The sequence below is a fragment of the Artemia franciscana genome, chromosome 16 (genome assembly GCF_032884065.1).
Source record: "Artemia franciscana chromosome 16, ASM3288406v1, whole genome shotgun sequence".
NCBI lineage: Eukaryota > Metazoa > Arthropoda > Branchiopoda > Anostraca > Artemiidae > Artemia > Artemia franciscana.
The window spans coordinates 5,132,481-5,146,273 of NC_088878.1; the positions used below are offsets into that span (position 1 = coordinate 5,132,481).

The 13,793-nt window shown below is 33.7% G+C and overlaps 1 protein-coding gene across 2 annotated transcripts in view; it reads left to right on the forward strand.

Annotated features, from left to right (window-relative positions):
* LOC136036944 (uncharacterized) overlaps positions 1–13,793 on the forward strand; it is a 45,598-nt gene that overhangs the window by 3,859 nt on the left and 27,946 nt on the right. For both annotated transcript variants that reach the window (XM_065719334.1, XM_065719333.1), the window contains exon 3: positions 10,572–10,727. In XM_065719334.1, the coding sequence (XP_065575406.1) occupies positions 10,572–10,727 (156 nt within the window). The remainder of the gene's footprint in view (positions 1–10,571; positions 10,728–13,793) is intronic.

Sequence of the window (13,793 nt, forward strand, 5' to 3'; positions counted from 1 at the left end):
CTCGCTTATTAGAAAAATTTTCAAAACTCGAATCTCAAAATTTTCAAAAAACACGGATTTTCCTTCATAGATTTTCCCCTGGTTCTCCTTTGGAAAATATATCCTCCAAGGTTTTCACACCCAAGGAGCTGAGTATTCTGTCAAGAGGACCTAAATTTGCAATGGCTCAGACATACGTAAATATATCAGAAATTATTATGAGTGTGGAGTCCGGTATTTTTAGCTCTCATGGTGAAGTTGAAAATCCAGACCTACTAAGAGGAGAAATAGTAAAGAGTATTCTTGATTATAAGCCGTCATGGTTGCTTACAGCTCAATCAAAGGAAGAAATTAAAATCCTCCAAAATTTGAAAAAAGATAAAAATACACTAATTACAAGAGTGGACAAAGGAAGCACAGTTTTGATTATGGATTCTGCAGATTATCAAAATAAAACAAATACCCTTTTATTGGATAAAAATACTTATAAAGAAATAAAAACTGATCCCACAGATAAATACACCAAGCAGTTGAGAAAAGAATTAGAAATTTTAAAAGACAATAGACTAATCACCCCTCAAATGTACAGAAAATTTTGCCCAAAAGGTTGTTCAACCTCAAAATTTTATGGTCTACCCACAATTCATAAGAAGGATACTCCGTTACGTCAATTTTCAAGTCTCTTCTAACAACACAGAATTCTTATATAAAAATTTCTATAGATCTTGTTGAGAAGCTAAAAAATCATAGTATAACAGTAAAAACTATCTTATCTAGTTTTGATGCAGTTCACATTTATACTTCATGCGATGTCCATAAATGTGAACAGGCCTTACAAAGAAAATTAGAGGAAAATTCTGCTTGGTCAGATTTTAAAACACGTAATCATGAAAAATCCGAGTTAGATTATGTTAAAGATATTCTATTCTGTAATGGCTACCCAATCAATCTCATTGAAAATATAATAAATAGACGATTAAAAAAGGTAAAACAGGAAGATAGGAAGCCCGTCCCCCTTGATTCAGTTACACTGGCAACAGAGAAAAAAAAACTTTCACTACATTACCATACGTCTTGAAACTCAGCGACAAACTTGGAAAAATTTAAAAAACATAATCTCTCTGTTTCTTTCAAGAACGAACAAAAAGTTGAACATTTTTTAACTCGGGAAAGCATAAAACGGACCCTATACTGGGTAGTGGTTTCTACAGGGTCCCGTGTTCATGTGGAAAATTTTAAATTGGCAGGACCCATCAACAACTAGGGGAACGATTGTATGAACACAAAATTTCAGTAGATTTCCCTGAGATTGGAAAATAAAAATGACAACTTTGATTCAGCTCTGGCCCAGCATATATACGAAAATCCTGACAATTTAGTTCTTTTTTAAGAGGCAACTTTAATATCTACCGTAAATGACCTACCACAATCTTTTAAAGAGGCAATTGAGATAAAAAAAAAACGTATTAATAGAAATTTGGGTATAAATAGAGACACGGGAGATATTTCCTTAAGCCCAATTTATAACAGTTTAATATTAAAAGACTCTAAGAATATTTTCGCCCAGTCTAATTTAAGACAACCTGTCCGCATATCTAATGAAAACCGAAATTGTAGACAGGCGAAATCTGTTGCAAGGCAAGGGATACTTATTCAATCTAATTGGTTACTTCTCTTTCATTGATTTCAAGTTGGTTTTGCTGTTTGAAATTAAATAAAAAAACAAATTTTTTCAACTGAAAGTAAGGAGCGACATTAAAACTAAAACGAACAGAAATTACTTCGTATATGAAAGGGGCTGCTTCCTCATCAACGCCCCGCTCTTTACGCTAAAGTTTGACTCTTTCTCTCAACTCTCCTTTTTAAAACAATAAAAAACTTTAGCGTAAAGAGTGGGGCGTCGATGAGGAAGCAGCCCCTTTCATATACGAAGTAATTTCTGTTCGTTTTAAGTTTTAATGTTGCTCCTTACTTTCAGTTGAAAAAACTTGTTTTTTTTTTATTTAATTTCTGAACATTTTTGAATCAATGCATGTTTTGATTTTGGCTCTCCGCAGAGGAATAATTAAAACGAAATTTGTATATTTATTTTTTTTGGCTAAATGGTTTTCTCATAATTTTGATCGAATGATTTTGAGAAAAAAAGAGCGGGGGAGGAAGCCTAGTTGCCCTCCATTTTTTTGGTTAATTGAAAAGGCAACTAGAACTTTTAATTTTTTACGAATCGTTTTATTAGTAAAAGATATGCGTAACTTATAAATTAGCTTACGTAAAGAATTTTTTATTCTCATGTTTTTATTACACATATGAGAGGGTTTTTTTAGTTTTTTTTTATTTTTTATTTTTTTTAGTTTTTTACCTTTTTTTAGTTTTTTTAGTTTTTTTAGTTTTTTAGCTTTTTTACTTTTTTTATTAGTTTTTAGTTTTTTTTTGTAGTTTTTGCCTTTTTTTAGTTTTTTCAGTTTTTTTTTAGTTTTTTATTGGTTTTTACCTTTATAGTTTTTTTAGTTTTTTAGCTTTTTTATTTTTTTTATTAGTTTTTAGTTTTTTTTGTAGTTTTTGCCTTTTTTTAGTTTTTTCAGTTTTGACGTCACCTAATCCAGTTTTTTCAGGTGACGTCACCTGACACATCCATCCATCCATCCACAGACAGACAACTTATTTTTATATACTAGCTGTTGGGGTGGCGCTTCGCGCCACCCCAACACCTAGTTGGTGGGGGCGCTTCGCGCCCCCCCCAAGCCCCCCCGCGCGCGTAAGTCGTTACGCGCCATAATAGTTACGCGCCATTGTAGTTGTGTCCCTATGTCCCACCTGTGAATATAGATAGATATATATATATGGTTTTAACTACGTAAAACTTGCGAATATACAACATTCTTTGCTGTCCCATTGTCTTTGCATATAAATAGATTGTCAGGTTTACCGACTCTTGAACATGCAACATATAATGGTCCATGGGAAAACAATCTGTATTCAGATCTATACCTCATGATTCTAATGATTGCCCTTGAGCTTTGTTGATGGTGATTGCTAATCGACCATTCCCTGTCCCGGTGTCCCGGTCGTCATTTACATCCCCCTGTTTCCCCCGGTGTCCCCGTTGTAGTTGTGTCCCTGTGTCCCGGTCGTCATTTATATTCCCTGTGTCCCGGGTCCCGGTCGTCATTTGTATCCCGGTGTCCCGGTCTGTATATACATTCGTTTTTTAGTTTTGTTTTTCTCCTTTATTTTTTTCCTTTTTTTTTTTCTTTTTTAGCTTATTTAGATTTTTAGATTTTTTAGTTTTTTTTATTAGTTTTTAGTTTTTTTTTCTTTTTAGTTTTTTTGTCCCGGTCGTCATTTATATCCCCCTGTTTCCCCCGGTGTCCCCGTTGTAGTTGTGTCCCTGTGTCCCGGTCGTCATTTATATTCCCTGTGTCCCGGTCGTCATTTGTATCCCGGTGTACCGGTCTGTATATACATTCGTTTTTTAGTTTTGTTTTTCTCCTTTATTTTTTTCCTTTTTTTTTTCTTTTTTAGTTTATTTAGATTTTTAGATTTTTTAGTTTTTTTATTAGTTTTTAGTTTTTTTTTCTTTTTAGTTTTTTTGTAGTTTTTACCTTCTTTTTAGTTTTGTTAATTTTTTTTTTTACTTGTGTCCTGGTCGTCATTTATACTCCCTGTGTCCCGGTGCTTTGTTGATTGCTAATCGAACATTCCTTTTGTCCTGGTCGCTTTCTCTTTGAGTGTCGTCATTTATTTTTTTCTTTTTTAGTTCTTTTAGTTTTTACCTTTTTTAGTTTTTTTTAGTTTTTAGTTTTTTTAGTTTTTTACCTTTTTTTAGTTTTTTTAGTTTTTTTAGTTTTTTAGCTTTTTTATTTTTTTTATTAGTTTTTAGTTTTTTTGTAGTTTTTGCCTTTTTTTTAGTTTTTTTAGTTTTTTAGCTTTTTTATTAGTTTTTAGTTTTTTTTGTAGTTTTTGCCTTTTTTTAGTTTTTTTAGTTTTTTAGCTTTTTTATTTTTTTTATTAGTTTTTAGTTTTTTTTTGTAGTTTTTGCCTTTTTTTAGTTTTTTCAGTTTTGACGTCACCTGATCCAGTTTTTTCAGGTGACGTCACCCGATCCACGATCCACAGATCCACAGACAACTTATTTTTATATATATAGATAGTTTTTTTTTTTTTTACTTATGTCCTGGTCGTCATTTATACTCCCTGTGTCCCGGTGCTTTGTTGATTGCTAATCGAACATTCCTTTTGTCCTGGTCGCTTTCTCTTTGAGTGTCGTCATTTATTAGTTTTTTCCTTTTTTTTTTAGTTTTTTATTGGTTTTTACCTTTATTTTAGCTTATTTTTCAGTTTTTTCCTTTTTTTTAGTTTTTTTTTATTTTTTATTTTTTTTTTAGTTTTTTACCTTTTTTTAGTTTTTTTAGTTTTTTTAGTTTTTTAGCTTTTTTACTTTTTTTATTAGTTTTTAGTTTTTTTTTGTAGTTTTTGCCTTTTTTTAGTTTTTTCAGTTTTTTTTTTAGTTTTTTATTGGTTTTTACCTTTATAGTTTTTTTAGTTTTTTAGCTTTTTTATTTTTTTTATTAGTTTTTAGTTTTTTTTGTAGTTTTTGCCTTTTTTTAGTTTTTTCAGTTTTGACGTCACCTGATCCAGTTTTTTCAGGTGACGTCACCTGACACATCCATCCATCCATCCACAGACAACTTATTTTTATATATATAGATATAGATATATATATATATATATATATATATATATATATATATATATATATATATAATACATTTTGCAAAAATCGTTCTTTACTTAGGCAGTGCAATCATCGACCGAGTTTAGCTTCACTACTACTGGTTTAGTTTTCAATTTAAAAATGTCACGTATATCACCTCGGCTTATTTCAAGAGACGGTATAGCATGGTTGGATGAACTTGTTATTTCTTGCTTCTGAGTTTACTCGCCAAGGTGTTCAGGAATATAATTATATATCAACAAATACATTCTTTTCTTCCTGGCTTCCAGCTGGTTAGCTCGTTCCTATGTGACTCCTAGGTTTGATTTCACATTTTCCAGCTCTGTACTTGTAAGGCAGTAATGCTATCCGAAAGTCCTGGAATTGCATCAACTTTTTATGAAAGCGCCGGCATTAAATCCAATTTAAAATAATATCTTGTAAGACTGAGCACTTTGTTTTTTCTCGGCCTCTTATGATTGGTCTGCCATTTTTACACTTGGGATCTTGTCGAGCAGTATCGGTACGAAGCAATGACAATTTTTTTTTAATACAATCTTTGCTTCTAGATCCCTCCAAAACACCTATAGTAGAGGTCTCTGGGTCTTGCGAAAATTGGGCCTCTGGTACTCTGTTCAGTTCTCATATGGATCTAACCTAGGGATGGCCACTCGCTAATTCTGGTACCCCCATTGAAGGGAGTACCCGTTGAAGGGGGTACTATATAATATATATGAATATATATTGAAAAAAACGTTGATTTGTTTGCATTTTCTGATGATAGTACGCTTGTTTGTGCCGAGCGGGATCAAAATAATTTGGTAATAAAGCTTCAAAACTGATGCTGACAGAGCTTATAAGTGGTTTGAAGCAAATTGCCTCGCTCTAAATGTTTCCAAGTCTCAATTTTTTTTTTCAGAATTGGCTTGCAATTTTCTGGTTCGAATATTATTCTTAGCTCTAAAGTTATTATTTTTAGATCGCAAAATAAGTTTGTTTGATTTCTAAGAGTCCTTGTCGATGAGAATCTTTCATTTAAGATCCATATTAAGCTTCTCCGATTAAAAGTGTCAAGAAACTTAGGCATGATAAGCTAAGGTATATTTTTCCTGGATGTATTTTAAAGCTTCTTTATAATTTTTAAAATAGATGACATTAATGTGTCTCCTTGTATATAAGATGAAGCAACCATCGTTATTTTCTAGCAGAATCTTTGTGAATTTACATCTATATCTTAGGAAAGGTGGAAGAGTTGAGGTAAAATATCATTTGACTTTTGCCCCTTGTTTCTTCTACGCATGCTACTATGCTATTGAGTACTGTTATCCTGGCAAAACTGTTTCATCAAGTGTTTCATTCGACTTGTACACTATATGCATGGAGGTATTATAATGTCCTTCTCATTATGGTATTGATTATCCTGATTACCGAAATAAGCAAACATCCTGGTTTTTAGACAGCATTCAATTTTTTGGGTACCAAAATTAGCAAGATGCTTCTCAGAGTTAAGATCCAGAGCGAACTATCCTGTCAAACAGTTCGTGGAAATGAAGTATAAGTAAAGAGTGAATCTGCCTGATAGTATCTGAAACTGTAAAAAATGGAATTTCGATAACTATAATTCATAAAATGCATGAAATTCATTAAATTTGAAGTTACTCATAAAGAGCTCCAAACCTTAGAATATCTAGGCTACCTGATTTTCAAAAAAGGGGGAAATACTTTCAAGGAATCAAGTAATCTTAATAGAAATTGTGCCATCGGGTTTACAGTATCAAGGAAGTTACTAATCTTGTCTGCAAAAACGGGGAATTTTGTATATTCTGCCAGAAGAAAGGTCACGAATGTAAGTTCATTTCTTGTTTGTCCCTTTTTTCCCTGGGGTTATTTTATCAAACAAAATGATCCTAAAATATCAAGAAAACGGTAATTCAAACGGAAATTACAAATTCTACTGCTCTTTGTAAGCGGCCAGGAAATTGAGGGGCAACTAACCCTCCACCCACACCTCTTTTTTCCCAAAGTCATCCGATCAAAACTTTGAGCTATTTATTTTACTCAGCATACATGAAAGGCCAAATAACCATGCCTCTGGGGATTACATGACCTCCACAGCTACTGAAGAGAGGGCACTAATATGGGAAATTGCCCAGAGCATTTGTTATTGGGAAGTATACAGAAATATTTGGGAGGGGGAATTTTCCACTACGAGAATTTTCCATGGGAGGAAAGTTTCAGTGGATGAACTTTTAAAGGTGTTCGTTTAATGTTAAAACTTAAAGGAATTATTCCATATATTAAGGGATTCAATACCTTGCTCTTTACGCTCGTTGAGCGCAAAGCTCAACTTCACGCTAGAGTGTGACTCTTTTCCCCAATTCTCTAAGACCGACTCCTGAAAGACAAGGGCCTCTTAATTAGAATAAAAAGTGTTTTTACGTACAAACCTTAAAATGAAGAGTGATTTACTGAGGAGGGGGAAAGCCCCCCTCGTATATAAAATAGTTTTTGTTCTTTTTAAGTTGTAGTGGTGCTTCTTACTCTAAGTTGAAAAACCTAAATTTTTATTTAATTTGACAAATTTAAGTAAATTAATTATTCTTTAATTTTATTTTTAAAAAAGAACTGACTATGATTTTTCCATAGGCCACTGACCGTTTCTTTATAGAAAAGGCTTTCTTTACTTTATACTATTGCGTGTGCGAAGATTAGGAAGAAGATAATTAAACTTAAAAACTGGGGCTTCTTTTGCTTGAAACTTCAAGAAGCCTATTCTAAAAAATTATATTTTAAACAAATTAGTCATGTATTAACTATATAATTCCAAGAGTTGCAGATTTTTTCTTCAATCAATATCACCCTTACAGCATAAAGATAACAAATAGAAATTAGCGCACATATAACGTTTGACCTTAAACAGCTAAAAACTCACCAAAGCACCAAGCACCTGAGGCTGACACGGCTACGTACGCTCTTTCTCCATCCCAATTTGTTCGAAGCCTCCCTCTTTATACCTTGATAAGAAGTTACCATTTCCCTTAATTTTTATGAAATCCCCCCCCCCAATCATGGACGACCTGCTTTACGTTTCCTAGACGGTTGGTCAAAAAGTGACAATCCTTGGCAATCTGTCATCCTTCATCTGCAGAACGTGCTCTAACCACCTGAACATTTCCTCATTATAGCCCTATAAAGTAGGATTGAACCATGCTTTAGTATAGCATAGTTTGAAATACGGTCAGTCAGCCGGAAACCCAGACCTATCCGTTAGCAATTTTTCTGGAAAATATCTAGCAAATCTTCATCTGCTTTTTGAGCGCCCATGCTTCAGAACCATATTTGACCTCTGTCATCAATGTAGCTTCCAATATTCTGATCTTGGTTTGCAGACTCTCTAACTATTCATCCAAACTTATTTTTAACTGTGAAAAAATACCTTGAGTTTTGGCCTGAATCTTGGAACATGATCAAACTTACAACTTATCGTGAAATCAGTAATTTAGACTTATTGTCCTATACGAGCTTAACAAGCTGAATGAGCGTAAACAATCTGAGCAGGCCAAGTATAGTAAGCTCGCTTGTATAGTATAGTATAGTACTGACCTCTATCATCAGTGTAGCTTCCAATATTCTAATCTTGGTTTGCAGACTATCTAACTATTCTTCCAAACTATTTTTTAACTGTGAAAAAACACCTGAGTCTTGGAACGTAACTAAATAAAAAAAAACTAATTTTTTTTAGCTGAAAGTAAGGAGCGACATTAAAACTTAAAACGAACAGAAATTACTCCGTATATGAAATGGGTTGTCCCCTCCCCAATCCCTCGCTCTTTAAGCTAAAGCTTTTAATTGTTTTAAAAAGTAGAATTGTGGCAAAGAGTCAAACTTTAGCGTAAAGAGCGAGGGATTGCGGAGGGGACAACCCATTTAATATACGGAGTAATTTCTGTTCGTTTTAAGTTTTAATGTCGCTCCTTACTTTCAGCTAAAAAAATAAGTTTTTTTTTATTTAATTTCTAAACGTTTTTGAATTAATGCATGTTTGGTTTTGGCTCTCCGCACATAAATTATTAAAATGAAATTTGTATATTAATTCTTTTTTTGGGTAAATGGCTTTCTCTTAGTTTTGATCAGACGATTTTGAGAAATAAGGGGTGGAGAAGTTGGTCTAGTGGCCCTCCAATTTTTTGGTTACTTAAAAAGGCAACTAGAACTTTTAATTTTTGACGAATGTTTTTATTAGTAAGAAATATACGTAACTTAAGAATTAACTTACGTAACAAACTTTCATAATCTTATATTTTTATTATGTATACGAGGGGGTTTTTACCCTCGTTAATACCTCGCTCTTTACACTAAATCGTGAGTTTTGTCCCAATTCTTTAAGAATGACCTTTGAATCAGAAAGGCCGTAGAATAAATAGTTGAAATTACTAAAAATACTTTAGCATAAAGAGCGAGGTAGTTATCTCCTCCTAAATACCTCGCTCTTTATGCTAAAGTATTTTTAGAACCCCTCATATGCGTAATAATCTCTGTTCGTTTTAAGTTTCAATGCTACTCCTTACTTTCATTTGAAAAAACGTTTTCGTGTTTGTTTTTCATTGTTTTCTTATAGTAACGCTAGAAAATCCTGCGCGCTTTTCATTGAATTTTCTTCCCCCATGACAGATTCCTCCAAGGAAAGATCCTCTAACATAGCCCCCTCCCCTCAGCCCCACCCCCAAACAAAATAAAATCCCCCTGAAAACGTCTGTACACTTCCCAATAACCATTACTATATGTAAAAACTGGTCAAAGTTTGTAACTTGCAGCCCCTCCCCCAGGGATTGTGGGGAGTAAGTCATCCCCAAAGACATTGTTATTATGGTTTTCGACTATGCTGAACAAAATGGCTGTCTCAAAATTTCGATCCGTTGACTTTGGGAAAAAAAAGAGCGTGGGAGGGGGCTTAGATGCCCTCTAATTTTTTGGTCACTTAAAAAGGGCACTAGAACTTTTCATTTTCGTTAGAATGAGCCCTCTTGCGATATTCTAGGACCACTTGGTCGATACGATGACCCCTGGGAAAAAGAAAAAAAACCAAAGAAATAAACACGCACCCGTGATTTGTCTTCTGGCAAAAAACATTTTTGTAGATAGGAGCTTGAAACTTCTACAGTAGGGTTCTCTGATACGCTGAATCTGATGGTGTCATTTTCGTTAAGATTCTATGACTTTTAGGGGGTGTTTCCTCCTATTTTCTTAAATAATGCCAATTTTGTCAGGCTCGTAACTTTTGATGGATACGACTAAACTTGATGAAACTTATATATTTAAAATCAGCATTAAAATGCGATTCTTTCGATGCAGCTATTGATATCAAAATTCAATTTTCTAGAGTTTTGGTTACTATTGAGCCGGATCGATCCTTACTACAGTTCGTTACCACGAACTGTTTGATCATATTTACAATTTATATCGTGAAATTAATAAATTAGACTTATTGCCATAAACAAGCTTAACAAGCTGAATGAGTGTAGACAATCTGAGCAGGCTAACTCTAGCAAGCTCGCAAGTCCTTTTCAAGATTCCAGGAAAGGCAGAGAGCTGATAATTCTGAGCGATGAATTCACTTCCGCACGAAGTACCTGCGTTAAATGAGTTCGATTTGCGCTCTTTACCACTACATCATGTGGGAGAACGATCACCGCTCAAAACTTTTTATTCTATATTATATATTTTCTATTATTTTCTATTATATAGGTTTTATTATATTTCGCTAAACTTATATAGAACTATTTTAGTCATTTTGGAATATTTTAGTCATTGTTTGATATGTAATGTTTTAGTCATTCCACGAGGAGCTTGATCCCTATTTCATGTTGTTTTGTTTCAGTTCTTTCGATATTTAGTATTGTAAGATTCTCTAACGACATGTGCAATGCGTCTGGTGGTTTTTACAACGGCACCTGCCTGACACAAGCAGAATGCACAACTGCAGGTGGTATTGCTTCTGGGTATTGTGCCAGTGGATTTGGTGTTTGCTGTGTATGTAAGTTCTTAAATTTATGCTTCTTTCTCAATAGACAACCAAAAAGTTGATTAACTTAAAAAAGTTATATTAGATTCATAATATCTTGCCATGAAAATGACTAACCTCTGAGTCACTTATATATTTGATAAGGCCTAAATGCACTTTCAATGTATATCTTTGAGAATGTGATGATTAAGTTATCCCTTTCTTGGTCATTAATGGGTATCACAACACTGAATTTGAGTTTGTGGCTGCTTAAGGGCGTAATTATATCCAAAACTTGGGTTTACAAGCCTGATAGGTAAATTTTATGTAAATTAATGAACAGGAACAGATCCAGGGGGCTCGGGTACCCTAATTATAAGGATAAAGGATAAAACTATTCTAAAAGAGGAACTCAAGTTTCGTTGGTAGATTTAATGGTGTTTTAGTTTTATCCTAGCGGAAAATATAAGAAAAAAATATTTACAAAAACCTTATTTTATTCTGAAAGTTTACCGTAAAACTAATAAGTCTATTAAGAAACGATTGGCACAACCTAAACATATTTGCTTATGCCGGCCTACTCTTTATTTGTATGAGAGCTTATATTTTGCATCAATTGGTGAAATTTTTTAGATTCGGTTCGGGAGCTAGATAGAGTTCCACATGGCTTTGTGCTTGTTCTTTTTATGTGTTTATCTCGTGTAAGTTAATTAGTTGAGATTCTAAAACTTAAATCGAAACATTAAAGATGTTTAGGTTTCGAGAGTGATTAAGTAAGTGCAATCAAAATGACTTATGAACCAGAAAAAGTATTTTGGACCGAGTAAGAAATTGCTGATTTCCAAATGGGGTTGCAAGAGGTAACAAGCAACGTATTAAAGGAAATTTGGACTTCCTGGGAGTATTATATAGTGAGACCTAAAAAATTAGGGTAGAAGGAAAGTGCGCAACCATGCTGGCGTCAAATGAATAAATAAGTAAATTTTTTTAGCTTGAGAAAGTGGAGCAGCTAAAAAAAAAAAAATCACATTTCAACATCAGAAAATAAAATCTTCTTCAAGAAAATAAAATATCTGCTTTTTTATTCAAACTCGAAGATGAGGTGAAAAGACAAGAAGTCGCTCAACGATTCAGCTACCTTTCTCTCGGCACTCCTTTCAGAGGATGACAAAAAGTCAATCAGGTATACCATATTTTGAGATCTTAAAACGAATGTATTTCTTTCATAGAGCAGGTATCTGAGTAAAAACTTCTAATATTTGCAATAAACAGACAATTACTTTAGTTTTTCAGTTTGAGTAAATCAGTCCCACATTGGAAATTCAGCAGATGAGGGAAAGCAACTACTGTATAAAGATTGATCTTGTTCAGATTATCTTGTTGAGATCATCCTGTTCGGGATAATCCTGATTTGATCATCAATTGGAAAGATCATCCTGTCCAATTGAAGATCATCCTGTCCAGGCCAAACTTCAAAAGACAATCTTGCTGTAGATTGATCGAAAACTTTTGGTAATTTTCTAAAGGACCAATAAACACAAACTAATATCTTGGCAATTCGATATTCTTAGATGCATCATAGATTTTCTAAGCAAAATTTTTGTTTGTTCAACCATCACATGTAAAACTTCCCTGCTTACTTGCTGAAGTAGGAGGGAGTAGTAGATTGTCTCTAAATCAATGCTTTCATGTCCAGTAATCAGACGGTCAACATTCTCTTCTAAAGAAGCAATAATGTCAATTATCTTTAGTAAGTTGCCCACATACGAAACCAGACTGAAGTCAAAGAGATTGATGCTAAACCTTCAGACTATATTTTTTAGTTATTCCAGATGTCAGATGTTAAAAAGGATGGGGATAAATACAGATCGTGGTAGAAGACCCTGGACAACTCTAATAGGACTACTCAGATGGTCCTCGATCAGCCTAACTTTTACGAAATTTGATGAATACGACACAAATAAACCAATAAGACACAAATACTACAACGTTTGCCTTGACTTCACAGTCAAGTAATTTTAAAAATAACTGGGACTGCACAACTAAGTTAAACACAGCCAAGATATATAAGATGTACATAAAGAGGAAGGATCCCCTTTTGTGAGCCATATCAATAGCTTTTTTTAAAGTCTCTGCACTGCTCAATGGTGCACTTGGTTCATACCATCTTAAGTGAACTAGAGAAACAAAATATTTGGCTAAACTTGTTTTAGCTGATTTCCAAAAAGCATTTGACTTAGTTGACCACAATATTCTAATTCGTTTGCTACAGGATAACTTTGAAATTGACACTATATTAATAAATATTATTATACCGTTTCTTTCAAACAGATCACATGTTGTAAAATGCAAAATATTTACTCTAGCCCCCTCCCATTTACTGTGGAATACCTCAAGGGGCCTTATTGGGACCACTCTTATTTGTTGTCATGATTAACGATATTGACAAGGAATTCCCCCAAAGATAGAAATATTCAGATGACTCGTCGATCCTTGAAGTATGTCATAAAAATATTAAAAGTGACTCCGCTGAAATCCTAACCCAATGTTTGGATGAATCTAAGAATCTAAATATGACAGTGAAGTCCACTAAATCATATATAATGAAGATCAACTTCTTGAAATATAATCCCGTTTTCTGTGACCCCATCCCACTCAAAATGGTAGTGAAACTTGTTAAAATCCTTAGTGTCACAATTTCTAATGATCTTAAGTGGGACACGCATGTTTTCAACATTGTTAAACAAGAAAATGTTTCACTATCAATATTTTAAGCTGCTAAACAAATTTAAGTGTCCTAACATACATTCCCTCCGTGTTTACTTATCCTTTGTCAGGCCGGTATTGGAGTATGCATGCCCGGTTTGGCATACACAACTTTCTAGTGAACTTAGTGAGAAAATTGAGTCGGACCAAAAGCGTGCGTTCAGGATCATTTACAAAGAGGGCAAAATTCCATACTCCTTCCTCCTTAAAGCTGCACGTATTACCACCTTAAAAGAAAGAAGACAAAAAATTTGCTTGCGTTTCACTAAATCAGTCATTTCTAATCCCCGCACTGAGGACTTACTCCCTGAATTTCACAATTTCATTAGACCC